Consider the following 27,129-nt stretch of genomic DNA (forward strand, 5'->3'; position numbering starts at 1 on the left):
CTTCCATCACAGTCAAAAAATTCCTGGGCGGAGTATGGCAGACATAGATTTAAGTGCCTTGAATTTTTTTCTTGATCCCTGTGCTTCCATGGGTAGTAATCAGGACATTCTCAGGGCTATCACTAGAAAGCTGTTTCTGGTTTTGGACTGTCAACAGGTTGCTTTGTTTATGTTTTCTTTGTTACAGGTATTGTGGTTGTGTATCTGAAAGTCTAGATTTTCCTTAATATAAAGCAAGCAGGAAAAAAAAAAAACCATAATGGCCGTGAACTGTCACTATTCCATCATAGCTGTAATTAATAGATAATATAGCTATGGAAGAGTGTACGGTATAAAGTATGCAGATATTGGTCTGTAATTACACTATTTAATATCATCAGGAGGTATATTATATGAAACAGTTTCTTGCATACATGCTCAGTGTGTCCTTCCACGTGAGTTTGTGGTCTATTACATAGCCTGACAGTTTCACAGCTCCTGTATTTTCCAGATATGTATTTCTATTAAGGCTGGATACCATATGCTAAGTCTACCTGCATGTATTTTCATTTTATTTGAGGGAACCATTTCTTGGCTTTTCCAAATAGCCTAACACATCTGATTCCAGGACTGTTCAAGTTGGATTTTCCCATTTACAATATGAGTAGTATTATTGGCAAGTTGTACTGTGTTACCTTCTTGGCTTAGATCATTTACAGAAATGAGAAAGAGCAGAAGGGCTGTGACATATAGTGCGCCATGTTCTGACACCTGTATGTGAGATGCTGAAACAATTTGTCACGTTTTCTATGCAGCATTGAAAGGGAGCTACAACAGCACCTCCTACATCCTAGCATTTTAATTTCTGAGTATGGTCTTACGGGGAATGCAGTCAAATGCTTTGCTCAACTCACACAGTGTGAGTTCCAGAAATTCTCTCTGTTCAAATGCCGGCATTATTTATTTATTTATTTACTTATTTTTAATGAGTCCAGTGCAGCAGTAGTCATGGACTTTCCATTTTGAAAAGCAAGTAATGCATCATAGAAGAGATTATTTTCCTCAGAGTAATCCAAAAGCTGATTTTTCATAACAGATTCAATACTTAACCAACGACTGGGAAGATTAAATTGGCCTATAGCTTGACACTTGGTCTCGGCCTCCCGTTTTGTAAACTGAAATTGTCTGTGGCAGTTTCAAGAAGTCTGGGGAGACTCCTGGAGGTAAGCAATTGTTTATTTCTGTGGTTAATGGCTGAGCTATTTCAGTAAACTGTTGATCATTTATTCACACAATATTCATTAAGCTAAGTGTTCATGTAATTTTACTGATTTGAGAGACCACTGACCTACATCGACAGACTTATCTGTAATCTAGGAGATTCTTTTTACTGTAATTATCGGAGGCAATTTACTGCCTGATGTTTGCTGGCAACTTGTTACAAACTTCTGCACCAGAATACAGAACTTTACAAGAACACACAGTATATGCACCTTATTTTTACTTCTAGCATAGTGGTTGGAAATTTATCCTCATCACTGTTATTATTAACAACAAACACCATTTGGGAGCAAATGTACCTTCTCTATATGTATCAATCTCCAGGTTCCTGAAGAGGCTTCTGCAAAACTGATCATCAACTGCTGGGCATTAGGTGGACCTGTATGATTCTGTAAAATATGCTTATTCTTGATGTTAGCTCCTTTTCTCCAAGAGATTATGCCACAGGACAGTTTTGAATGAAAGTATGTTGGCACTCCTACTCGCAAGCAAACATTACAGGTGAGATTTCTATGTGCAAACAGACAGAACAGTACTTTCTTGTTAAGTGGTGATGCCACTTCAATTTTTAATCCATCTGGATGCCTCAGAAATTCACATACAGTCATTTAGTGTGTACAACCGGATCTGTACTTCTGATATTTGTTTCCATGAACCTATTTGCTGTGAACCAGTTGTAAGCAAGCACACTCCACTATCCTCTTGGCAATGTCTGGTAGTTTGATTGCTATGTTTTATGTCTAAAGTCTCTTAGATATTTTTGTACTTTGTTATTCTATTAATTTATCTCAGCTTTGTATTTTTAATGTTAGCTGTCTGTTTATCTGCCACACCTACTGTGGAACCTATTATTATACCACATTTTATTTTGGTTCCTACTGGGAGGCAGTTAAAGCTAGCAAAGCTTTGTGGGATTTAAGTCAATATTAAATATTAATGCGTAATGGTCAGTTTGAATGAAAATTGCAAGTCAACAGAGAAAAACTATTGTGGTTCCCTTGTAAGTAGGCCTATTCCATGACGCAGTTAGAATCATACTGACAAAAGTACTATGGTACTTGTTGAGAAACAAATGAACACAGATTTGCAAAATTGTTTTCATTTGTTCAATCAATTAGATCTGCAGGCACAATTATTCACCAGTTAATCCCGTCCCCTTCAATTGCAATCTGCTGATAAAACTGCAGGTTTGTGTCCAATGTGGGCACTCTTCTTCTTTTGCATCTTCGGCGTTGACATTAAATCTTACGGAATAGTTTTTTTATGTAAATAAAGCACACCTGGAAGAGAAGTGCTCTGATGTACATGTGAACATATTCAAATGCAGCCTACTATTTCAAGCCGTCTTAGATGTGTTTCAATTATTTAGTTACCGGTGTGGGGATATAACAAAATTTCATATCCCATACAGAAAACGCTGTTGAGAGATTAAATTGCCACGAATGAAGTATGTAATATATTCTACAAATACTGTACACAATCAGCAAGGTAGGTATCCAGCGCACTTACAACGTCCAAATTATACAAAAATTTTGCCCTTATTTTAAAACCTATCATTTAACATGAAATAAATTTTTATTCACTAATGAAACACCGACGGACGCTCTTGGCAAGTATTGATTACATTAAAAAGTTAAACACAAAGGCTATTCAGCAGACTCTCCAGCTTATTGCTGGAACACAAGCGATGATGACTCATCATGACGTCACGCAAGCTCTGATGACGTAATGCAAGATGGAATGAGATCGAATTGTTCTCGCGTTACGTCATCCTGTGATGGGAAGTATCACACATGGTAAACATTCATGAAACTCCACAGGTGTTGTATGAAAACTAAAGGTAGTAGCTCGCAGATAAATTGTGACGACAGTATAGCACTGAAGCTCACGTCATAAACGGAGCAGATTTACTATCATATTCCTATAATTTTTCACTCTGGGAAACATATAACTTTCCTTTGGATATAATGGGTTCTCTAATATTCTTAGTTTGAGGAGATATATCGAAAGATTTCATATGTCAGTTAAAGTTGATTATGATCAAAACCGATACATCAGGATCTTATGGAATATTATTTCGTGTGAAGCGTAACAGAGTAATTGAGAAATGTACCCTGAAATTTTGTTTTTGTTTTCTCTATTTCCATAACGCATGGCAGTTCTTTCAGTATGGAGAAATCTGCAAGTGAGCAATTTTTTGTTGTCAATCTGTGTACATCACGTCAGCAGACGGGTGACGTCAATGGATGACGTAAGCCAGCAAAACATCGCTGGGCCCGGTCTGAGTGGTGCTGGGTTGGGTGGGTCGTGAACAAATGGCAAGCGGAGAATATATGCACCCATAGGACTTTAATTATCGTTTCTCCTTTTGTATCATGATTTGGATACGATGAATCTCATTCTAAATGATGATTTAGCCTCTACTTTGGGAAATAAAAGTAGCTTCTTTGTGTCAGATGTATCACGGGTACTCTTAAAATTAACACCCGTATTCTATAAAAAATATGACTTTTAGAAAAAGTTTTCGATGTATTTTGAAATTTGTCTTTCTCTCCTCATTTTTTAATAAGATCATGAAGTAAAATAAGCGTTTTATTTATGTGCTTGACTGGAATTAAAGTTTCAGGTTAACGTGTAGACTACTTTGAATTAAGAGCGCCATGAATGTGATCCTCAATTGTAACAGTCGTGGTTGGAAAATGTGAAATGGAAACCTTCTACTGATAAAAAGACGCCCTTTGTAACCTCCTCCGAAAACTACGCGCAATAATACAAGCGCCATGTTGTTTCGTGACGCTGCCCCCACCCTACTACCCCTGTGACGAAGGCCTTGGAATTTTGACGTGGCTCCTACGTACTTCTGCGTTTGCCCACTCCGATTGCAGCAAAGTTTGTGACGAGGAATACGTAACTGGTAAGTACCCAGCTGAAGAATAACAACAAGCGAGCGTGGCCAATGCTTCAGTGATGATTTGAACTTGGTTTTGAGTAGTATTTTGTTGTTATACATATTGTAAAATGTATCGAGACGGATTTACCTGCTTATGGGGAAAGGTACATAATATGGCGTCTTGGAGTAGTTGTATGCTTAAATTTAAAAATAAGTTCCTGAAGTTTTCACTGGTTTACGCAAATGACCGAATGTGATAAATGTTTTAACGTGTGACGCGGTAAATAGAGGAAGACCTATGTCAGTGGTAAATAATTTAGTTTATAAAAAATGTAAACTTTCGTTTCGCGCTATTGTGTAATCAAAACTTCGTGTTTATGCCAAGTCATTGCTAGACCTAATGTGTATGCCATTCGTGTTCCCATAAACATTTGCGTAGCTTGAATGTCATTTTTCGAAGCCATTTTATCACTTGTCAGTGTTGTGAAGGTTATGTAACACGTGAAATGTCTTCTGTGTTGCAGGCGGCGATACATCAAGGCTATGGATGGAATGGTGGACGAAAACGGAACCGGTGCAACTGATCCCTTGGCTCATTCGCCGGGGGACACGTCGTCACAAGTTGTTGTCACATCGGTATGGGTTGAGACAGTTAACAGAATGCGACTCGCGGAAATTCAGTAGACTGTCGTAATTAACTATCATTTCTGTTACAGTTGTCTTGATAATAGATAGCCCCCAGTGAAACAGTGAGTGTTAATCAGTGTACCGAACTTGCCCCTCCTTCGGATTGTTTCTCTTTCCTCTTCTCACAGTGGAGTTAACAGTGGGTTATTTGAAGCTTATGCTCTTGCCTTCTAACTCAGTGTGAAAACCATTTTCCTTCAGTTTTATGTGAATTCATTTTGCAATCTTACGTTTACGCTGCTATTTATGATACTAGTATTATATGTCGCTGTGTTATGTTAGTGTACAATAATGGTAGCAATGAGAGTAAGTTCGCCATTGAATTTGGAACATAAAATATCAGTGTTTATAAAGTCATTTCGCTGGTAGATAATTGTTAACAAAATACATTTAGTTACACCAGAGGAGTTTATAATGACAAAAGGATCTAATTTAAATATATTATACTCTTCATATGTCATCATTTATTCACAAATTACATTCATTGGGTTTACTAATTCACAACAAAACTGTCATAAATCTAACCTAGACCTCAAGCTACACTACAGATCATTGTCTAGACAACCGCCATTCCAAGAGATAACATAAAAAACAAAATGTTAGTATTCTGTAATACTTACATGTATGTGCATGAGAAGTCACATGTAAAAAGTTTGCATCTGGTGTGTGTAGAATGTTGGAACTTGATAAAACTCATGCCCGGAAATTGAATCTAATCCTGGTCTGGCCATGTAAAATTTCACTCTGCCTTTAACCTAACCTTCACACCTGAATAATCTCAAAATCGGCAGAATAATACATGGTTTAGATTTCGTGTTAAACTGTTGTTTCCTTTTATGAAGAGGGTTATTGGTTGGGTAGGTTCAGGAGATGAAAGTCGCCAAAGTGGCATCCAGCTACAAGGCTTGCAGCAAGCCATTGCACGACATCAAATTATTAGTAGGATCAACCAACCGCATTATTGGTGTAGTGGACCTAGCCAGCATCATGTCTGAACATTTGACTGGTTAAATCTGCAGTGTTGTTGAACAAAATAGAAATCCGCAGAGTTTTTAGTGGCATTGCAGCTTGTCCCTAGTACTTGGAAAAGTGGTAGGAGTGTTGTAGAAAGCAAGCCTCATCTCGCATAAGGATGCAGTAAGAAGAATTGTCTGGAATTGACCATCCCTACAATTCTGAAGTGCTGTATCATCTACACTCTGATCTTAACACTAACAAGGGAACCTCCCCATCGCACCCCCCTCAGATTTAGTTAAAAGTTGCACAGTGGATAGGCCTTGAAAAACTGAACACAGATCAATCAAGAAAACAGGAAGAAGTTGTGTGGAACTATGAAAAAATAAGCAAAATATACAAACTTAGTAGTCCATGTGTATGATAGGTAACATCAAGCAGTGTCTGAGCTCAAGAAAGTCGTGGCCCTGTGGTTAGCGTGAGCAGCTGTGGAACCAGAGGTCCTTGGTTCAAGTCTGCTCTTGAGTGAAAAATTTTAATTTTTTATTTTCAGACAATTATTATCTGTCCGTCCGTTATGTTTTCATCACTTTTTTGGGAGTGATTATCACATCCACAAGAAATCCTAAATCGGGCAAGGTAGAAGAATCTTTTTACCCATTCGCCATTCGACAACATATTCCTGTCATGTGACGCACATGCCGTCACCAGTGTCGTATAGAATGTATCAGGCGTGTTTTCCTGTGGAGGAATCGGTTGACCTATGACCTTGCGATCAAATGTTTTCGGTTCCCATTGGAGAGGCACGTCCTTTCGTCTACTAATCGCACGGTTTTGCGGTGCGGTCGCAAAACACACACTAAACTTGTTACAGTGAACAGAGACATCAATGAATGAACAGACAGATCATAACTTCGCGAAAATAAATAAAGTTGTCACTCGAGGGAAGACTTGAACTAAAGCCCTCTTGCTCCGCAGCTGCTCATGCTAACCACGGGACCACGGTGTTCCTGGGCTCAGACTATCCTTAATGTTGCTTATCTTGCGCATGGGCTACTCAGTTTGTATATTTTGCTTATTTTTTTCATAGTTCCACACAACTTCTTCCTGTTTTCTCGATTGATCTGTGTTCCATTTTTCACGGCCCATCCGCTGTGCCAACTTAGAACTAAATCTGAGGGGGGTGCAATGGGGAGGTTCCCTTGTAAGACAGCACCAAGTCATGAACACAGACAATGAACTCGAAAATTGTTGTGGCATCCAAATATAGTCTGCAGTGTTTAGTGAAGCTTTTGATATTGGCATTTAGTTTTGGCCAGTGATAACTTTACTACCGCTTTGTTTTTAAAGAAAGTTGTTGTGATAGACGTATCTGATAATGTAAACAGAGCTCTAGATTAGGTCGGAAAGTGACTTTGTTAGGTTTTGCTCATTTACAGCCTATGTTATCAGTATGATGATTCATGTTTTTTCCCCAACATGATCAAGCTTTTAATATGATATTGTTGAAATACTAGAATATCCATTAATAATGCCATTTATTCTTGATAATTAAAGTCAGTGATGATGTATGATGGTCACTATAGTGGTTATGTAGTCTATCGAATAATTGTCTTTTTGATTACGTCATTTGCTAAAATTGCCTCGTATAAGATCGAAGGAAGTCAATAGCATGCCAATTTCAATAGGACCATGTCTAGTAAAGCATTGTTGTGTTCAAACAACTTTTGGCTTAATGACACTAGAGGTCAGGTGGAAAGAATGGGCCAGTCAAGCCAAACACGATCTGGGAGAAAGGAGTGGAATTGCGCTAAGGCAAGGGGGAGGGACACAGATGAAAAAGACTCTTGTACCACACCTAGATAAAAGGAAATGATTAATAGAGAATGGTGACGGTAGTGATTATAAGCATTTTCAGTGGTGAAAAACACCAGAAATCTAACACCAGTTGCTCAAAACTTGCCAACTTCTGCAAATTCAAAAGCAAGCATCAATAAACATTTTTGGTACTTTACACACTGTTTTTTGTCAGCATAAGTAATATAGAGTAAGTGTGTGTATTGTTTTCTGCACATTCTTATCACTTATGCCATAAGATTTAAATTACAAATTGCCTTGCAAGTTTGCTAGTGTTGTGATTTTGGGATTTGAATTGAGTACCAATTTCCTTGGTGAATTTCTTAAGGAACTGAGTGTATATTGTAGGAAATTGGCAAGTGTTTGTGTGTGTGTGTGTGTGTATTGGGAGGGGGGAGGGATTAGTGGTATACCTGAACAATGCCCCTTTCATTAAATAGGCATCTGTATTCAGAATGAGATTTTCACTCTGCAGCGGAGTGTGCACTGATATGAAACTTCCTGGCAGATTAAAACTGTGTGCCGGACCGAGACTCGAACTCGGGACCTTTGCCTTTCGCGGGCAAGTGCTCTACCAACTGAGCTACCCAAGCACGACTCGTGCCCCGTCCTCACAGCTTTACTTCTGCCAGTACCTCGTCTCCTACCTTCCAAACTTTACAGAAGCTCTCCTGCGAACCTTGCAGAACTAGCACTCCTGAAAGAACGGATATTGCGGAGACATGGCTTAGCCACAGCCTCGGGGATGTTTCCAGAATGAGATTTTCACTCTGCAGCGGAGTGTGCGCTGATATAGTTCTGCAGGGTTCACAGGAGAGCTTCTGTTATATTTGGAAGGTAGGAGATGAGGTACTGGCAGAAGTAAAGCTGTGAGGACGGGGCGTTAGTCGTGCTTGGGTAGCTCAGTGGTAGAGCACTTGCCCGCGAAAGGCAAAGGTCCCAAGTTAGAGTCTCGGTCTCGGTCCGGCACACAGTTTTAATCTGCCAGGAAGTTTCAGGCATCTGTATTACTTGTTATACGTGATTTTACATATAACATGTACTTTCATGGCTAATATGGTTCCTAATTTATCAATTTTTATTATGAGTCATAACAGTGTTTTGCAGTATGACAGAAAAATATAAGGAAACCATAAGTTAAATACAGCAGAATCAGTTTCTTGTCAGCCTGTCAATGTCCATATGGTACTAAAGGGTGGTTGTTGTTGTTATAAAGAAAGAGGGATGAAAACATGCAATGTTCATTCAATGTAATAGGCTCACAGGGGGCGACAGACCATGGCTACCATGTTGTAGTTAGACAAGGAAGCTAAAATAAATCTATGCTCTTGGGTGCTGGATGCTGTATGATTAAATTATCAACATAAAGCAAAACATTATTCCCTCTGTTTTTAGTCAGTACGGGAACAAAGTTATTACTGTATAAATTGAATAGGGTGCAACTTCGAAGATTGTGAAAGAACCTTGTGATGAATTTTTAGATATGAACTAGTAACAGAAAAAAGAAAAAACAATTAATAAAAAGTTAAGTAAACCGAGACGTTCCACAACATTATGAAATGTATTCATGATGTATGGACAAGTATTAATGTGTTGACAGATTGGATGTTAGTTTTAATGAAAATCCTCTCAAAAATGAATTTGATGGTACCTTTGACAAAGTTTTTGCTACAATACATTTAGAAAGTGTAAGGATAAGGTTTGATCTTCATATGGTTTATATGTAGGAAGTGAGTACTACTTTGTTAATGCCAGAAAGTTTCTTCCAGCCAGACCAGTGATATATAATTATCTTAACCCTTTAACTGCTCTGGATGTGCTAACACGCACGCGTTTGTACCTGTTCCTGTGTGCTCTGAACCTGTTTACGCGTGCCACCAGTTCTTCTACCTGGTACTCTGAACATGTCAAAGACTGGTGGTGCATGTAAATACAGGGTGTTTCATAAATGACCGGTATATTTGAAACGGCAATAAAAACTAAACGAGCAGCGATAGAAATACACCGTTTGTTGCAATATGCTTGGGACAACAGTACATTTTCAGGCAGACAAACTTTCGAAATTACAGTAGTTACAATTTTCAACAACAGATGGCGCTGCGGTCTGGGAAACTCTATAGTACGATATTTTCCACATATCCACCATGCGTAGCAATAATATGGCGTAGTCTCTGAATGAAATTACGCGAAACCTTTGACAACGTGTCTGGCGGAATGGCTTCACATGCAGATGAGATGTACTGCTTCAGCTGTTCAATTGTTTCTGGATTCTGGCGGTACACCTGGTCTTTCAAGTGTCCCCACAGAAAGAAGTCACAGGGGTTCATGTCTGGCGAATAGGGAGGCCAATCCACGCCGCCTCCTGTATGTTTCGGATAGCCCAAAGCAATCACACGATCATCGAAATATTCATTCAGGAAATTAAAGACGTCGGCCGTGCGATGTGGCCGGGCACCATCTTGCATAAACCACAAGGTGTTCGCAGTGTCGTCTAAGGCAGTTTGTACCGCCACAAATTCACGAAGAATGTCCAGATAGCGTGATGCAGTAATCGTTTCGGATCTGAAAAATGGGCCAATGATTCCTTTGGAAGAAATGGCGGCCCAGACCAGTACTTTTTGAGGATGCAGGGACGATGGGACTGCAACATGGGGCTTTTCGGTTCCCCATATGCGCCAGTTCTGTTTATTGACGAAGCCGTCCAGGTAAAAATAAGCTTCGTCAGTAAACCAAATGCTGCCCACATGCATATCGCCGTCATCAATCCTGTGCACTATATTGTTAGCGAATGTCTCTCGTGCAGCAATGGTAGCGGCGCTGAGGGGTTGCCGCGTTTGAATTTTGTATGGATAGAGGTGTAAACTCTGGCGCATGAGACGATACGTGGACGTTGGCGTCATTTGGACCGCAGCTGCAACACGGCGAACGGAAACCCGAGGCCGCTGTTGGATCACCTGCTGCACTAGCTGCGCGTTGCCCTCTGTGGTTGCTGTGCGCGGTCGCCCTACCTTTCCAGCACGTTCATCCGTCATGTTCCCAGTCCGTTGAAATTTTTCAAACAGATCCTTTATTGTATCGCTTTTCGGTCCTTTGGTTACATTAAACCTCCGTTGAAAACTTCGTCTTGTTGCAACAACACTGTGTTCTAGGCGGTGGAATTCCAACACCAGAAAAATCCTCTGTTCTAAGGAATAAACCATGTTGTCTACAGCACACTTGCACGTTGTGAACAGCACACGCTTACAGCAGAAAGACGACGTACAGAATGGTGCACCCACAGACTGTGTTGTCTTCTATATCTTTCACATCACTTGCAGCGCCATCTGTTGTTGGAAATTGTAACTACTGTAATTTCGAAAGTTTGTCCGCCTGAAAATGTACTGTTGTCCCAAGCATATTGCAACAAACGGTGTATTTCTATCGCTGCTCGTTTAGTTTTTATTGCCGTTTCAAATATACCGGTCATTTTTGAAACACCCTGTATGTTGTTAAAGGGTTAAAGGTGAAGGTGTCCGCACAGAAGGCTAGTGCATACTGAATGAATTAACTAGCAAATCTTAAGGGGGGCTACAGTCTTACAGCCCCAAGTGCACTTAAGATGACGAAGGCTAATCCACTGCATGTTGCTTTAGGTAATTTATTGGTCATAGTCAGGTGGTAATATATGGTAGCAAAGGAAAAACACTCAATGTAAGCTGCTCCCCCCTCCCTCCCCTCAAATATTTAAAGATTTTTGTTAGAGTGGGGCCTAATAGCACAGCTTAAAGTGCTGGAAGTGAAACAAAATACCATCCAACTTCATCTATGGAGTGAAGGAAATTGCCAACAATAATGTGATGCTGTGTTATGTTAACTTTCCGTCATTCAGCACGGGAACAGTTACAGGCAGTGGAAACACTACAGACACTGTAAGTGCACTTTCACCTGAAAAAGAGAATGGTCTGTTTACACACAGCCAAAATAGATTTAGAAAACATTGTTTTTGTGAAGCACAACTAGCTCTTTACTCACACGATGTGTTGAGTGCTATTGACAAAGTTTTCAAATTGTTTCCATATTTATAGATTTTGAGAAGGCTTTTGACATCGCACCTCTGTCGTTTATTGTCTAGTAAAGTCTTCAGAAGATCAAAACAAATTTCAAAATGATTTAGAGCAGATAGCCTATCTGTATGATGCGAAAATTGAATTGAATTGAATTGGCAATTGACCCTAAATAATCAAAAGTGAGGGGTCATCCACAAGCGTTAAAAGGAATCTGTTAAACTTTGGTTGCACGCTAAATTGAATCTAATGGCTGTAAATTTAGCTAAATATCTAGAAGTTACAGTTACAAATAAATTAAATTAGAAAGAACACACAGAAAATGTTGTGGGGAAAAGTGAACAAAGACAGCATTTTATTGGCAGAACACTTAAAACATGCAACAGTTCTACTAAAGAGACTTCCTACACTATGCTTGTCTGTCTGCTTCTGCAGTACTGCTCTACAGTGTGCGATCCCTACCAGAGTCGTCCTTAATGGGGTATATAGAGGAAGTACATAGACAGACAGCACATTTTGTATGATCAAGAATTGGGGAGAGAGTGTCATGCGTGTACATGATACAGGATTTGGGGTGGACATCACTAAAACAAATTTCTCGTTTTGTAGGAATCTTCTTATGGAGTTTCGATCACCAAATTTCACATCCAAATGCAAACGTATTTTGTTGACACCAATCTAAATAGTAAGAAATGATCACAATAATAAAATAAGGTAAATTGGAGCTTGCAGAGGAAAACATAGGTCTTTGTTTTTGCTGTGTGCTGTTCGAGAGTGGAATAATAGAGAACTATTAGTGCCAGGCACTAATGTATGATTTGCAGAGTATCCATGTAGATGTAGGTGAATCCTAAGATTGGCTGAGGGTTGACCCACCAACCTTTGAATTAGTCTTATGCCTACTAACTTCAACTGTTTCAACCACCTTTCTACTTAATAGATGCTTCAACATTGGTAATCTTACTAGCAATCTGACGAAAAGTAACAAAGTACATTTCAAGTTTACATCACGGATCACTATGTTTAAGAAAGAAATATTTTGGTTATTAAATTGCCTGTGGTGTGGACCAGTAGTAGTTTAATAAGTAATGGCAATGTTAACAATCTATTTGGAGATTCAGTTTTTATGAAAAGATTTTGGTGTTGTCAATAATAAGACACTAAGTAAATTCTCTCTCTCTCTCTCTCTCTCTCTCTCTCTCTCTCTCTCTCTCTCTCTCTCTCCTCTTCCTCCCTCCCTCCCACCCTCCCTCTCTCTGCCCATGATACTAATTGTTTGAGATAGATGTTATTTGATGTAACAGATGAAGTGAATGTGAAAGTGTAGCCACAAACATATATAAAATGTAAAAAACTTTTTTTTTTTTTTTAGGTTCAGTCTGTTATCCAGCCTAACCAGCAATCTGTCATACAGACACCATCAAGTATACACCCAGTCCAGCTTCAGAAGGGCAATGTCATTCTTGTAAGCAAGCCAAATTCTGTGATACAGACAACCCAAGGAAGTCTTCAGACATTGCAGGTAATTTATTATTATTATGTAATATTGAATATGCTCTTTCATTTATTTGTCGTGTACTTGATACAGAAATGGATAGAGAATTTGTGACTACCATACACATTGATTTTGGACTGAAAGTTATATTTTGTTGTAAGCATTTCACATGAGTAACACATGGATATGTTACTAAGTCTGAGACTTAATAAACTGTACATACCTTCACCGAGGAGCACATACATTCACTAAGGAGTATATACCTTCACAGAGGAGTCAAGCAGTACATTGCTCCCTCCTACATATATCTCTCGAAGAGACCATGAGGATAAAATCAGAGAGATTAGAGCCTATTCAGAGGCTTACCGACAATCCTTTCCACAAACAATACGAGACTGGAATAGAAGGGAGAACCGATAGATGTACTCAAGGTACCCTCCACCACACACCGTCAGGTGGCTTGCGGAGTATGGATGTAGATGTAGAAATCACTTCCAACAACATGGTTTTACATTGTGGCATGATATAATGCACACATATTCTGAAATGATTTCAAATAATACTCAAACATTAATGCCCATTCTTGCATGGCACATAGGATTTGGTTGGTTCATTCAGGAGTACCTGGTAGGCAAGAAGTTAGAAATGTGAATCATTGCAGACACATTTGAGTCTTGTAGACAACAGCATTCTATGGCATTATAGACCAAATGAATTTTGGAATTCCAACTGTGGCTGTGATGTATGACCACTGGGGAAATTCTGTCATAGTTTGGGATATTTTTTCTGTTTTAAAGGTAGTCCCCACAAAACTTGTTGCTACCACCACCTTATGCAGCAATTCCACACTCAGGCTGAATAAAAATATTTTTCGCTCATTTTCTAATGTCGTCCACCAACCATTTATTAGGATATTAAATTTGTCTTCTCATCTTTTGGAATACAGCAGAGAATTGTCTTGCTCCGTTGGCCAACCAATGACCTGACTGTGTCCCACCCTCCTCTGTTTCATTTCCAGTACAGAAGTATACCGTTCCTTCCATTTTGTCCCTTATCTGTTTGTTTGTTTCTTTATTCTTTGACCATTTCTTTGTTTGTCTGTGTCTTCTAGTAATTCCTGACTTTTGCTTCCTTCAATGTTCCCTCCCAGAACAACTAACAAATTGCGATGACAAGATATACAGTGTCCTGAATGCTCTGGAACATGTGGGAAGCCATCACAACGAATAGTTATTGATTGGCGACTCCATGTTGTCTTGTGCACAACGACCAGATAACAGGTATACTTGAAAAAAGAGACAGCATTGGTTGTATATTTTTTACTATTGCAAAATCGATTTTCTGTCACTGAGTGACCATCTTCAGTGCTATATTGTATAACTTAAATTGGGATGCACTGTTGTCACTATGCTTACGGCGATCACATAGACGAATAGTTGCTTATCTGATCTGACTCTTGTGTGCCCTGTAATCTGTACTACAAGCGTATCCAGTAGAAAAACACAAGATTCAAACTACCTAGGATGCTTTACAGCATATCCAAACCTAAGACAAAGTGGTAGATTTCTACTGAGCATTAGGACAACTTGGGATATGGGGAAATGATGGAACTGACAAATCAGCCAAGAAACATGTAGAGGTGATGTTGTGATTGGATGTCCTATCGCCCTGTAAACTATCATCTGACAGACAGAAGGATCATTTGTCAGCAGAAGGGGAGTGCGTGGAGGTGGCAAACAACACACTGCAGTCAATGAAATTGATGACCCAAGTGTGGTGAACCTTGTGCCAGCCACACTGTTGTCTGTGATTGCCACCAGCTTACGAGTGGGGTATGGTCCTTCTCCAGTGGGATCTGCTTGTGGAATATCACATTCAGTGCAGCACATTTTAATCACAAAAATTTTTAATACTGACAAAAGGGCATGATTCAGCTTGGCTGGAAATCGGTCTGCTATCCTAGCCAACAAAATTTTGTGAAGTGTCAGATCTGAGTAGATGGGCTGAGCCTGTTTTTTTTATTATTATTATTAAATGGGTTACAGGGACATATTTCCAAACACTAGGTGCATTTTTACCAAGACAATGTGGTTGATTTTTATCAATGACAAACCACATGTTTGTGTCAGCGTAGCCAGACATTCTACAGAAATGTATGTCCCTGGCAAATTGCCACAGCGGTTTTGCTTGTGGAAACAGATGTTCTTTAAATCATGAAATATGTATGTTGATATTCAGTAATAAGATTGATAAGCAGAATATCGAAACCCTATAAATCTATCATCGTATTCATTTATTTCTCTCTGAGCAACCCTCAGATTTTGAATGGCTTTCACATTTAAAGATCTGGTCTCGCTTTCATCATCTAAAACTGGTAATACTGCATGGTTGTAAACTTTCCTGTTCAGGAACATCAGAAGTATAGTGTTGTAAACTCTACATAGTTTATCAGTCACTCGGACTGCTTTTACTATTCTAGTTATTTCTTTTATGCATGCCATCTAGTAATCCTCAGCTGTCTGTATTTTCTAAACAGTTTTATTGATTTTCTGACTTTGTTTTTAATTTGTGTTATTTTCTTTCAAATATGCTGGTCATAAACTATTTTTGTTTTGGATAATTGATTTTTAGGCCTAATTTCAAACTTGCTGCATTAAAGGACCTTCAATCATTGTTGAAGTTTTATCTCCATTGACTGATTTTTAACTGTCTTTCTTAGTCTGAAATTAGCCTTCTCATTGTTTATTGATCTCAGTTTGTAGACAGGTTTGCTTGTTTCTCGAGATCTTTTGATTCAAGAAGTAAGACGGCATACGCCATAACAACTAACAGATTTGTACAAGCCATCTAAGACACCTAGACCAGAAAGATACAGAAAACCCTTTCAAAAGAAATTGATTTGCCGAAGACCATGAAATGAAAATAAGTGAATAAATGCTACCCCTGAATGTCTTGCCCGTTATGTTCATCTGTTATTAAACATACTTCATGATTTTGATTTCATTCTCTCCTGTGCTGCACCTCCCCCCCTCTCCTGTCTCCTGTGCTGCATCTCCCCCCCTCTCCTGTCTCCTGTGCTGCATCTCCCCCCCTCTCCTGTCTCCTGTGCTGCACCTCCCCCCCTCTCCTGTCTCCTGTGCTGCACCTCCCCCCCTCTCCTGTCTCCTGTGCTGCACCTCCCCCCCTCTCCTGTCTCCTGTGCTGCCCCCACCTCTCCTGTCTCCTGTGCTGCCCCCACCTCTCCTGTCTCCTGTGCTGCCCCCCCCTCTCCTGTCTCCTGTGCTGTCCCCCCCCTCTCCTGTCTCCTGTGCTGTCCCCCCTCTCCTGTCTCCTGTGCTGTCCCCCCTCTCTCCTGTCTCCTGTGCTGTCCCCCCCCTCTCCTGTCTCCTGTGCTGTCCCCCCCCTCTCCTGTCTCCTGTGCTGTCCCCCCCCTCTCCTGTCTCCTGTGCTGTCCCCCCCCTCTCCTGTCTCCTGTGCTGTCCCCCCCCTCTCCTGTCCCCTGTGCTGTCCTCCCCTCTCCTGTCTCCTGTGCTGTCCCCCCCTCTCCTGTCTCCTGTGCTGTCCCCCCCCCTCTCCTGTCTCCTGTGCTGTCCCCCCCCTCTCCTGTCTCCTGTGCTGTCCCCCCCCTCTCCTGTCTCCTGTGCTGTCCCCCCCCTCTCCTGTCTCCTGTGCTGTCCCCCCCTCTCCTGTCTCCTGTGCTGTCCCCCCCTCTCCTGTCTCCTGTGCTGTCCCCCCCTCTCCTGTCTCCTGTGCTGTCCCCCCCCTCTCCTGTCTCCTGTGCTGTCCCCCCCCTCTCCTGTCTCCTGTGCTGTCCCCCCCCTCTCCTGTCTCCTGTGCTGTCCCCCCCCTCTCCTGTCTCCTGTGCTGTCCCCCCCCTCTCCTGTCTCCTGTGCTGTCCCCCCCCTCTCCTGTCTCCTGTGCTGTCCCCCCCCTCTCCTGTCTCCTGTGCTGTCCCCCCCTCTCCTGTCTCCTGTGCTGTCCCCCCCCTCTCCTGTCTCCTGTGCTGTCCCCCCCCTCTCCTGTCTCCTGTGCTGTCCCCCCCCTCTCCTGTCTCCTGTGCTGTCCCCCCCTCTCCTGTCTCCTGTGCTGTCCCCCCCTCTCCTGTCTCCTGTGCTGTCCCCCCCTCTCCTGTCTCCTGTGCTGTCCCCCCCTCTCCTGTCTCCTGTGCTGTCCCCCCCTCTCCTGTCTCCTGTGCTGTCCCCCCCTCTCCTGTCTCCTGTGCTGTCCCCCCCTCTCCTGTCTCCTGTGCTGTCCCCCCCTCTCCTGTCTCCTGTGCTGTCCCCCCCTCTCCTGTCTCCTGTGCTGTCCCCCCCCTCTCCTGTCTCCTGTGCTGTCCCCCCCTCTCCTGTCTCCTGTGCTGTCCCCCCCTCTCCTGTCTCCTGTGCTGTCCCCCCCTCTCCTGTCTCCTGTGCTGTCCCCCCCTCTCCTGTCTCCTGTGCTGTCCCCCCCTCTCCTGTCTCCTGTGCTGTCCCCCCCTCTCCTGTCTCCTGTGCTGTCCCCCGCTCTCCTGTCTCCTGTGCTGTCCCCCCCTCTCCTGTCTCCTGTGCTGTCCCCCCCTCTCCTGTCTCCTGTGCTGTCCCCCCCTCTCCTGTCTCCTGTGCTGTCCCCACCTCTCCTGTCTCCTGTGCTGTCCCCACCTCTCCTGTCTCCTGTGCTGTCCCCCCCTCTCCTGTCTCCTGTGCTGTCCCCCCCTCTCCTGTCTCCTGTGCTGTCCCCCCCTCTCCTGTCTCCTGTGCTGTCCCCCCCTCTCCTGTCTCCTGTGCTGTCCCCCCCCTCTCCTGTCTCCTGTGCTGTCCCCCCCCTCTCCTGTCTCCTGTGCTGTCCCCCCCCTCTCCTGTCTCCTGTGCTGTCCCCCCCCTCTCCTGTCTCCTGTGCTGTCCCCCCCCTCTCCTGTCTCCTGTGCTGTCCCCCCCCCTCTCCTGTCTCCTGTGCTGTCCCCCCCCTCTCCTGTCTCCTGTGCTGTCCCCCCCCCTCTCCTGTCTCCTGTGCTGTCCCCCCCCTCTCCTGTCTCCTGTGCTGTCCCCCCCCCTCTCCTGTCTCCTGTGCTGTCCCCCCCCTCTCCTGTCTCCTGTGCTGTCCCCCCCCTCTCCTGTCTCCTGTGCTGTCCCCCCCTCTCCTGTCTCCTGTGCTGTCCCCCCCTCTCCTGTCTCCTGTGCTGTCCCCCCCCTCTCCTGTCTCCTGTGCTGTCCCCCCCCTCTCCTGTCTCCTGTGCTGTCCCCCCCCTCTCCTGTCTCCTGTGCTGTCCCCCCCCTCTCCTGTCTCCTGTGCTGTCCCCCCCCTCTCCTGTCTCCTGTGCTGTCCCCCCCCCTCTCCTGTCTCCTGTGCTGTCCCCCCCCTCTCCTGTCTCCTGTGCTGTCCCCCCCCTCTCCTGTCTCCTGTGCTGTCCCCCCCTCTCCTGTCTCCTGTGCTGTCCCCCCCCTCTCCTGTCTCCTGTGCTGTCCCCCCCCTCTCCTGTCTCCTGTGCTGTCCCCCCCCTCTCCTGTCTCCTGTGCTGTCCCCCCCCTCTCCTGTCTCCTGTGCTGTCCCCCCCCTCTCCTGTCTCCTGTGCTGTCCCCCCCCTCTCCTGTCTCCTGTGCTGTCCCCCCCCTCTCCTGTCTCCTGTGCTGTCCCCCCCCTCTCCTGTCTCCTGTGCTGTCCCCCCCCCTCCTGTCTCCTGTGCTGTCCCCCCCCCTCTCCTGTCTCATGTGCTGTCCCCCCCCTCTCCTGTCTCCTGTGCTGTCCCCCCCCCTCTCCTGTCTCCTGTGCTGTCCCCCCCCCCCCTCTCCTGTCTCCTGTGCTGTCCCCCCCCCCCTCTCCTGTCTCCTGTGCTGTCCCCCCCCCCTCTCCTGTCTCCTGTGCTGCCCCTGTCATTCTACTTCCTTTCCATTGCTCTGCCACAGGTAAACAGTCTTCCATGGTGACTAACACCACACAATGAACTGCAAAATGGGAAAGCAAAACTGCCAACAAGAGAGTTGGCTGGGAAAAGTGCTGATAATATGTTTAACCGGCACTGTACATAATACAATTTGATCAGGTTTATATTTTCCAGTACTAAATTACCTTGAGAAAGAATAGAAAATGACCCAGTCTGACTTAACATCGTTGAAGAATATGCCACAGCTGAGATGGAAACCCATCAAACTGTGTTTTGACCTCTGCTGCATTTAATACATTTTCAAATGATGCTCTTCAGTTTTAAGATCATACTGAATAAGTGAAACAAGCATACAGAGATGTGGATGTAAAAATTAATAATGAAGTTGGAAAAAAAACTTTCAAAATAGATGCCTTTAAGAGTATTCAAAAGTAAAAATTTGTTCGTAATGTTCTTGAGCATAAATGGTTAAGTTCAAACTAGCCGGATGGCAGAGAAACAAAATTTAAAAACTTGCAAATTATTCTGTCAGAAAGAGCAAAATATTATTTTGTGTATAGAATTCCAGGTGCGGAAATAACAAAACTATTTTTGTCAAAATTCCAGTGCTATTGCAGAGACTAAAGAAAGAAACAAAGAAAAGAGTCAAAATACCTACTGATTTCAACATATATTGCTGGTGTAACCATCAGCATGATAAAATTCATTGTATTGATTCATAAATCATGTTTCAGTGCTAATTTTAAATGAGTGAACGAATGGTCAGCAATATGTATAGACAATATTTCAACCAATTACACTTATGAAGAGGAAGAAAAGTTTTCCTTGGAGTTGATACTTTCTGACCATTGAGCCCTGTCTATGCTGTTAACAAAAGCAATACAACCTTGCTCCAAAAAAACCTACACAGAACAACAGTTCAGAAAATATGAAGTAATTCCATCATAGGTTAAATATGGTGGAGGGGACTACAGAATATCCAGAGTTGCCAGAAAGTCTGGAAATCGGGGAATTTAAAATGTGTTGGGGAAATATCAGGGAAATTTGGAAAAAAAAAAACACCGGAAAAATCTCATCAACATGGTGTCTGTGACACATTAATAGCTGGTCACATAACTGGACTTCCAAGACGGGTCAAAACCACAGGCCATTTCTCTGGGTATCTCTTAATGGATCGGGCCTGCTGATTTGAAGCCCATCATTTCCCACTAATGTGTAAGCCCAGCCCATCAGGTCTAGTCTCACCGATCTGCCTGTGGTCTGTGTCTGTCTCTCTGTGTATGGCATAATGAGGCAGATTTTTGTGGTTTATCGAAGGACCCAGGACTGTGGTGGTGCTCCTCAGTATCCCAGAGGCCACAGGTGATGATGGATTTCAGGAATTGCAACTGTCTCACCGCAAGGACATTGTATAGTGCGGCGTTTTATAGACATTTTGTTTATTCTTGTACATTTTGTTTATTCTTGTACATTTTGTTTGTTCTTGTAAACTTTGTTTGTTCTTGTACACTTTGTTTGTTCTTGTACACTTTGTTTGTTCTAGTACACTTTGTTTGTTCTAGTACACTTCAAAAATTATTTATATATTGGAAAGTATGGCCGATAAGAAGAAGAAAACTGTGGCAGTTGCTGGCGGTTTGTACGCTATGTACTCATATATTTCTCGAAAGAAAAATCGTACAATACCTGTAACATAATAGACATAACACAGTGACTAATAACCGACAATAATGAACATAGTAGAACCAACTTTTTATTGGTGGTCACCCATAATGTTGGTTTACACAACTCTTCCCTGCCTTATACACTTCTTTCAAGAGACCAACTTTTTTCTGAGATTATTCTTGAAATCAGTGAAGGTATTACTTTAAATCTGTCTTGCGACTCCAAGGAAATGCACATTTTTGTGACAAATGTTTCGTTTTATTGAAATAAAATAACAGTGCTCTTAATGGAGCACACATACCATTTGCCTTGCTTTCTCCATCTGAAAACAGTTCATTACAAAAGATGTTGATGTTAGTGCTTAAGATTTTTGCTCACATGGGGGAGATATCTACCTCTGGCCCTCAGCTTTGACAGAATCTTTTCCCTTTCAAGCTGCATGTCTATCCTCTTGCTGTTCTTTTTCCCCTCCCATGGGGAACATGTCTGGGGTGTTTTTGAGAATGTTCTGCACTTTCTGTAGCTGACATAAGAACAGTCTCACCATTGTTTTTCATTCCTTTTTCCTTTTCTCTATCACCTTCTCCTACCCTTCCTCCGCTTCAGCATTTGAGACTCCTCTTTTTACTTCTTCCTCTTTGTGTGCTCCTGAAGGTAGAAGGCGTCTGATACATGGTGACTGGTTAACATGTATTTCCCAGCTCCGGGTCGACAGGTAGGTTTTGCATGTCCCCCCGGTACAGGCCAGGCCCAGAGAGGGGTGATTGCCTGAGCTGCTACCTTCCCAAATTGCCAACTGATCCTTCTGTCAGGTGTTCGGGATGTTGCTCCCCCTTGTGAAAGGGAACCGCAGTTGGAAGGAGTGTGCCATTGGGGATGCTGGCAGTCATGGGTGATTTTCTCGCAATGAGGCAATCATCTTCACAATCACAGTCTAAACTGCACCACGGGATCTCACGGTTTCACATACTGAAGATGGTCAGTCCTTCCAATGATAAATCTGTTTATTATTCAGAAAGGTGCTGATGCAGTTGCTGGCCCTGTGAAATCCTGATCTTGTTTACGGAACGGCACTTTGCTTTTGGAGACTACTTCTGGTTCTCAAGCACAACTGCTTGCCGCTTCACTTCTCCATGGCTATCCTGTTGGTGTCGAGGCTGACCAAAACTGAATTCTTCTCGTGGTGTTATTTACACTAGGCTGCTCGATGGTCTGACCAAGTCTGAAATTCGAACATACCTCTGTGATCAGGGTGTCATTGCCGTCCATCGGGTGATGAAAAAGGTAGGTGCCTCCTTAGTGCCCACACTCGCCCTTTTTCTCACCTTTGAGAGTGGTGCTTCTGTCCAAGATCAAAGCAGACTATGAGGTTCTCACAGTCTAACCGTACATTCTGAACCCGATGCGCTACTACCAGTGTCATATATTCAACCACACTCTAATGTCTTGTCGACACCCGGCCAAATGTGTTACCTGTGGTAGGGATGCACACGAGGGCGATTTTCCACCTCCTCCTCCCTGCTATATCAACTGCTATGATGACCAATGTACTTCCTCTTGAGATTGTCCCGTGTGTCTCGATGAGTGGGCTGTCCAGGATATCTGGGTAAAGGAAAATGTTCCTTACCCATTCGCTCGCAAGTTATTGGCTAATCGTAAACCTTGCATTCAACTGTCCGGCACTTATAGTAGTGTTCTTGCTGCATCTCATTCCATGAAAGACATAGCCACACAGACATACGACCTCAAATTCAGCTCTGAGGTTGTGAAATCGCCCAGTGTCATGGTAGCATCACAGTCCCCTCGTCCAACTGTGCAACAAGCTATCAAACCCTCACCTCACAGGGCGAAGTCACCAGCTACACAACCAGCAGGCCGGAAGGAACAGAAGGAATGCTCCCGTGAAGATTTCCTATGACCCTCCAGCTAGCCAACACCTGAGTCTTCCTCTGCTAACCAGGAAGGCTGACAAAGTCCAACTAAGGCAAATGGTCTTCTCCTTTGCCAACTCGATGATCCTTTTCGACAGTGTTGCCATGTGATACTTTTGCCCAGCCTGCCTCGGAGTAGCCGGTGCACACCACCATCCGTTTTTCTGCATTGGACTCCACAGGCTGACAGCAGGAAAAAGCTGACACTTCTGTGGACCTCATGGAGCAGGATCCTCATGTCTCGGTGTCCTGTAGCAGTGAGTCTTCACAGGCTGGCACTTGCCAGCTGAATAGGTAGCACCAATTCATTTTTTCCTCATCATACCACTCTTCCAACGGTATGTTCACGGCCTTCAATCCAACAAAGAGGATTTACGTCTGTTTTAGGAATTGCAGCGTCCACTTGTACTCTGCCTTCAGGAAACAAAATTGCACCCTCATGACCACATTGAGCTTTCTCATTTCTTCATGGTCCATTCTGACCTTCCGGCCGAGGTCGGCATTCCATCTCATAGGGGAGTCATGCTGCTCATATGGGATGATGTTCATAGTCGACGAATCTCCCTGACTACCCGTCTTCAAGCTGTTGCAGTTCGCCTTTTTCTTCCTCACTTGACCTCTTCCCTTTGTACCATTTACATCCCTCCATCATTTGATTTCACCAGGGCCGACTTCCTCCAGGTTATTGGGCAGCTACGTCGCCCATTTCTGCTGCCCACCATCCCATTTGGGGTTCTCCCAGAACCTGTCAGAGAGGTGCCCTATTGGCTAACATTCTTAATCGACTTAACCTTTTCTGCCTTAACACAGCAACACTTACATTCCTTTCAGACTCCACGTATACCTATTACCATTTGGACCTATCATTTTACACTACAAATCTTTCTTGTTGTCTTGAGTGGTCTGTTCTTTCTGTCACCTACTCGAGTGACCGTTCCCCGTGTGCTGTCAATTTGCTGACTCCTACCCCACCTCCATGCACACCCAAATTGCAACTGTGCACTGTACATCGTCCATCTCTCAGTGCAGTGGTTCCAGGAAAGCTTACACGTGCTCACTCTTATGGAGCCACTGTAATGTTTGTGTGGGTTCCTGGTCATGTCGGTCTGATGGGAAAGGAGGCTGCTGATGATGCTGCTGCCAATGGTGCAGTCCTCGTACCTCAGCCCATTAGTTCTTACATGCCCTCTGATCATCTCTGTGTTGCCGTCTGTCAAGAGGTGGTGTGACTTTGGCATTGCCACTGGTCCTCCCTTTATGGAAATTAGCACTGGGTTGTTAAGTCTCTCCCAAGTGGCTTGGTTGACCACGTCTCGCCCGTCCTGATAGGTCATTTTAAGTAGACTGTGTATTGGGCACTACCTTTTTAGCCATTGCCATTTAAGTGGCGCTCCCCCACCACTTTGTGCACATTGTGCTCAACTTTTAACTGTCTGCTATTTCCTGACGGAATGCCCTTTTTTTGACTGGTTATGTTCCTGTTTGAGTTTGCTGTCTTGAGTTATCAGCCGTTTTAGCGAACAACGTGTGGGTTGTCGACCGCATTTTAAATTTTATCCGTTGTAGCAATATGGTGAAGGCCATTTAATTTGTTGTTCTGGACCTCCATTTCTCTATTGTGTATTTTACAGATCTTTCTCCACGTCCCTGGAGTGTATGAGCAAAATAGAACAGGGGAGAAATACGGAAGTCCTTATGTTTTTTTGTCAATTTATGTCTGTGCTTACCCTTGAGATCTCAAAATTTGTCAGGGAAAATTGCTAAAACATGTCTGGAAATCAGGGAATTTCTCTTGGGGAAACTTTTGTGGCCACCCTGATATTGTATTTCAGCTTCTGAAATTTTTTTTGAAGTTCTTGGGAAACTTCTTTCACATTTTTAATGAAACTCCCCTTTTAATGTATACCATGAAACAATAACAAGTACAGTACAGTGGGCTACTGAATCAGTAAAAACATCTAGTGCTAGAAAAAGAGTATTATACATGGAACTAAAACACAACTGAAGTCCTGACTTAATCTGTGTGGGGGGAAGGGGGGGGGGGGGGAATAGAAGATGATTTTTAAGACGCACAAAAGTGTGTGACGTTATCAACAGATTTGTAGACAAAATTAGCACCTCTGCAGACAACTCCCTGCTTGCCACAGATTTTTTTTTTGTGACTTATCAAAGACATTTGATAATGTGAGCCACTGCTTGTCATTTTCTGAACTGGAAAAAAAATTGAATTAGGAGCAGTGTGTTAGAATGGTTTAGGTCGTACCTAGCCAACCACAAACAGACTGATTATAACATCAGGGAGAAAATTATGTTTCAGAATGTAAAAACATTTCACAAAGAGTAGCATCAAGATTCAGTCTTATTTCCCATTCTATTTATTTTACATACAAAATCTACTGCTTATTACTGAGTGTCACTCAGTTTTATTTGCAGATGATATATCTGTAATAATTGAAACCAGCACTGCTGAACAAATTAATCAGACTGTCATAAATACCTTATAACAATTAGACAACTGGTTTAATCTAAGTGAATTAAAATTAAACATGGAAAAACTCAATTAATGCAGTTTAAATCACAATAAACAAAGCTAATGATTTTCAGATGCATCACAAAAATTGGGGTTTGCAGGAAGTTAGCTGTGTGAAATTCTTAGGAAAGCCATTGGATAAAAATTTATCATGGGGGCTCACAATATGTATTCCCTCACTAGCAAATTAAAATATCATGACATTTACAACGATATTATTTAATGCTACCAGCATTAACATAAGGAAAGCTACTTCGAACCGGTAATAAAGTACAAAATTCTGTTTTGGGTTAGCTCGAAACATACGCCTTGAATATTAAAACTTTGGAAAACCATCTTTGGAAAAATACAAATGTAATGTAAAGAAAATCAAGTCGCCCACTTCCAAAAAATTGAGTACATTAATCATTCCCTCCCTGTGCATATATGAACTGCTTATCTTTGTATATAGTACACCTGAGTTATTTGGAGTGAAACAATTTCGTTATGATTACCACACCAGAAAGCAAAATATTATTATGCTGCATGCTCATCATTTAAAACTTTGTTCAAACTCTGCAGTATATAGATTTGAAAACCTTTAACAAAAGTGATTAGTGTTACTTTAGAATCACTTTAAAAAAAGAATTTATATGACAAACTGGTTCAGAAATATTATTTAATTTGAAAGTTCATGGAGGAGGATCTGAAAATTTGAGTGGGAGAGAACACATTACTTAGGATTAAAGTTTGTTTTGAACAATCGCTGAGTATCAGTTAAGTTTCCAATATAATGTAATTGTATTGGTGCTACTTTACAGGAAACTGAAAACCAAGTTTTGTTTTGTTGAGTCTCCTGTACATTAAGGCAATGACTGGAAATTTATGTTATAAGACAAACTTCTAGTCTATAGGTTCCTTAACATTTTCTTGTTATGTAAGTGCAAGTTATTTTATCTATAGGTTGTGGAAACAGCCAGTGATGACAGTTTATCAAATGACGATGAAGCCAGCAAAAAAAGGAGAGATATATTGACCAGGAGACCTTCCTACAGGAAAATACTGAATGATCTTGGTGGTGGTGAAATTGCAGGTAACAAACTGAAATTTGTAATTATGTGCTGGTACTTGGAGCTTGCACGATGTCAGTTTTACATTTAGAATGTTCCATTACTTTAAACTTTGAGCTGAATTACTATTTTATACCTTGCATGTTATTTTAGAATTGGTAACACCTTGAGTATGTTCAGAATGTTTAGTTCAAATCTGCACAATAGTAAGATTTTCTGGCTGCGAATGATGTTTTAGCAAAATTAAAGTTGAGGCTTTCCTTAATTTGTGTAACACAGATTTTTTCAGATTGTTTAATGAGAGGCTTCTAAAATTATTGGGTATGGAAATAGCAGCAGATATATGAAAAGCTTGTAATGCACATAACAAGAATGGACCACACTACTGAAGGACCAGAGATTGGGGTTAATGGTGCGTGTGATGTTATCTTTTTCGCAGTGGGTAGAGTCGAATCCTCGTCAGAGTGTGACACAAATGAGGACAGCGAGGTGTCGTCCCACTCAATTCCTTCTCACTACCAGACTCATGCAGGTTGGTTTAAACATTGCTTGTCTGGTTCGCTTTCCCTTGGTTCCTACTCCCTGTGCTCCTTCAAAATTCTGTCAGCTTGTGCATTTACATCATTGAGAAGTAACAGAATATATAAGTTACTAGAAGTTAAACGTTTAGGCAAGGTAAGTTTGCCTCTGCATCTGACAAACAAATTTGTGACTGAGCTTAATCACCGCCACCATCATCCTGTATCTCCACTTACCGGGAAATGTTATTCCTTTCCTAAGTGCAGATTACCCCAATCCTGAAAGGTCTTCATAATGGGTAGCTCTCTTCAGACTCAATTTACTGGCTCTGTTACAAGTTTGCCTGTCATGCAAATGAGGTGTAGGTCTATGTAGTATTTGTGTTTACAGTG

At 42.4% G+C, this 27,129-nt stretch overlaps 1 protein-coding gene across 5 annotated transcripts in view; it reads left to right on the plus strand.

Moving 5' to 3' along the window:
* Positions 1 to 3,544: 3,544 nt before the first annotated feature.
* The window catches only part of LOC126253527 (cyclic AMP-responsive element-binding protein 1-like), a 123,504-nt gene continuing 99,919 nt past the window's right edge, over positions 3,545 to 27,129 (plus strand). The window contains exons 1-5 of one of the 5 annotated variants that reach the window (XM_049954907.1): positions 3,545 to 4,174; positions 4,675 to 4,786; positions 13,064 to 13,213; positions 26,112 to 26,241; positions 26,658 to 26,750. In XM_049954907.1, the coding sequence (XP_049810864.1) occupies positions 4,694 to 4,786; positions 13,064 to 13,213; positions 26,112 to 26,241; positions 26,658 to 26,750 (466 nt within the window). In that variant the 5' untranslated portion in view covers positions 3,545 to 4,174; positions 4,675 to 4,693. The other 4 variants (XM_049954909.1, XM_049954908.1, XM_049954910.1 and 1 more) reach the window with 4 other exon arrangements.

The sequence above is a fragment of the Schistocerca nitens genome, chromosome 4 (genome assembly GCF_023898315.1).
Source record: "Schistocerca nitens isolate TAMUIC-IGC-003100 chromosome 4, iqSchNite1.1, whole genome shotgun sequence".
NCBI lineage: Eukaryota > Metazoa > Arthropoda > Insecta > Orthoptera > Acrididae > Schistocerca > Schistocerca nitens.